General features: G+C 39.0%; 1 protein-coding gene across 1 annotated transcript in view; it reads left to right on the top strand.

Moving 5' to 3' along the window:
- The window catches only part of RAD17 (RAD17 homolog (S. pombe)), a 65,444-nt gene that overhangs the window by 11,246 nt on the left and 52,976 nt on the right, over positions 1–1,222 (top strand). Inside the window, exon 4 of the mRNA XM_011959364.1 lies at positions 580–736. Coding sequence (XP_011814754.1) covers positions 580–736 — 157 coding nt within the window. The remainder of the gene's footprint in view (positions 1–579; positions 737–1,222) is intronic.

Genomic DNA, 1,222 nt, shown 5'->3' with positions numbered 1-1,222 from the left:
CTGAAACTACAAAAAATTAGCCGGGCGTGGTGGCGGGCGCCTGTAGTCCCAGCTACTTGGGTGGCTGAGGCAGGAGAATGGCGTGAACTGAGGAGGCGGAGCTTGCAGTGAGCCAAGATTACGCCGCTGCACTCCAACCTGGGTGACAGAGCAAGACTCCGTCTCAAAAAAAAAAAAATATGAGTTCAAGTAACCTCTAAAAATCTTTGTTTTAGACATCACCTCCCTAATTTAGCCAAAGTGTGGTTGTTTTAATTTGGCTACTAAGTAGTCCTTGGGAGGGACATAATGCAAAAATTGAGAAATTATCAGAAGCAGAATTTAGAGTTGAAGAATTATGATTCTCTTATTTCCATATTTGCAGATGTTTTTGTATGGAAAATGGGGGAAAAAAATTAAAAAGAGAAAAAATAAAGTTGGTTTATTCCAGCAAGCATTATTATGAAATTTTATCTGCTTATATGAGACATTCAGCAAATATTTATAGAAGTAAATGATATTTAGAATGAAAAGTCAGAAATAATATTCTAGCATTCCAGTGATTTTGGTTTTTAATTAATAATTTGTATTTGATTTTAGGGTGGATCTATTTTATTAATAACAGGTCCTCCTGGATGTGGAAAGACAACGACCATAAAAGTACTATCGAAGGAGCATGGTATTCAAGTACAAGAGTGGATTAATCCAGTTTTACCAGATTTCCAAAAAGATGATTTCAGGGAGATATTTAATACTGGTAAGATTGGCTGTGAAGGTAGTGGAAGTAGTGGGAAAAACCTGTGCTTAAGGGAGCTTTCAGATAAACTTCTATGAGTGCATTTTTTCCCGTACTTCCCACTTTCAGAGGGATGGAATTTCACAAGCCAGGTGCGATGGCTTTCACATGGGAGGCTGAGGCAGGAGGATTGCTTCAGGCCAGGAGTTAAAGACCAGGCTGGGCAACATACAAAGGCCCTGTCTGCAAAAATAAAAAAATTAGCTAGGTATAGTGTTGTGCACCTGTAGTTCTAACTACTCAAGGGCTGAGGTGGGAGGTGGGAGGATCAGTTGAGCCTATGAGTTCAGGGTTGCAGTGAGCTATAATGGTGCCATCGTGCTCTAGCCTGGGCAACAGAGTGAGACACTGTCTCAAAAAATAAATAAACAAAAGTTATTTCAGGAGAAGGAAAGAAAGCATGTCTCCAGTGGAAGAGAATGGAATTTTTTTTTTTTTTTTTTTTTT

This window comes from Colobus angolensis, unplaced genomic scaffold (assembly GCF_000951035.1).
Source record: "Colobus angolensis palliatus isolate OR3802 unplaced genomic scaffold, Cang.pa_1.0 Scaffold49, whole genome shotgun sequence".
NCBI lineage: Eukaryota > Metazoa > Chordata > Mammalia > Primates > Cercopithecidae > Colobus > Colobus angolensis.
This window is presented reverse-complemented; position numbering and strand designations above follow the sequence as displayed.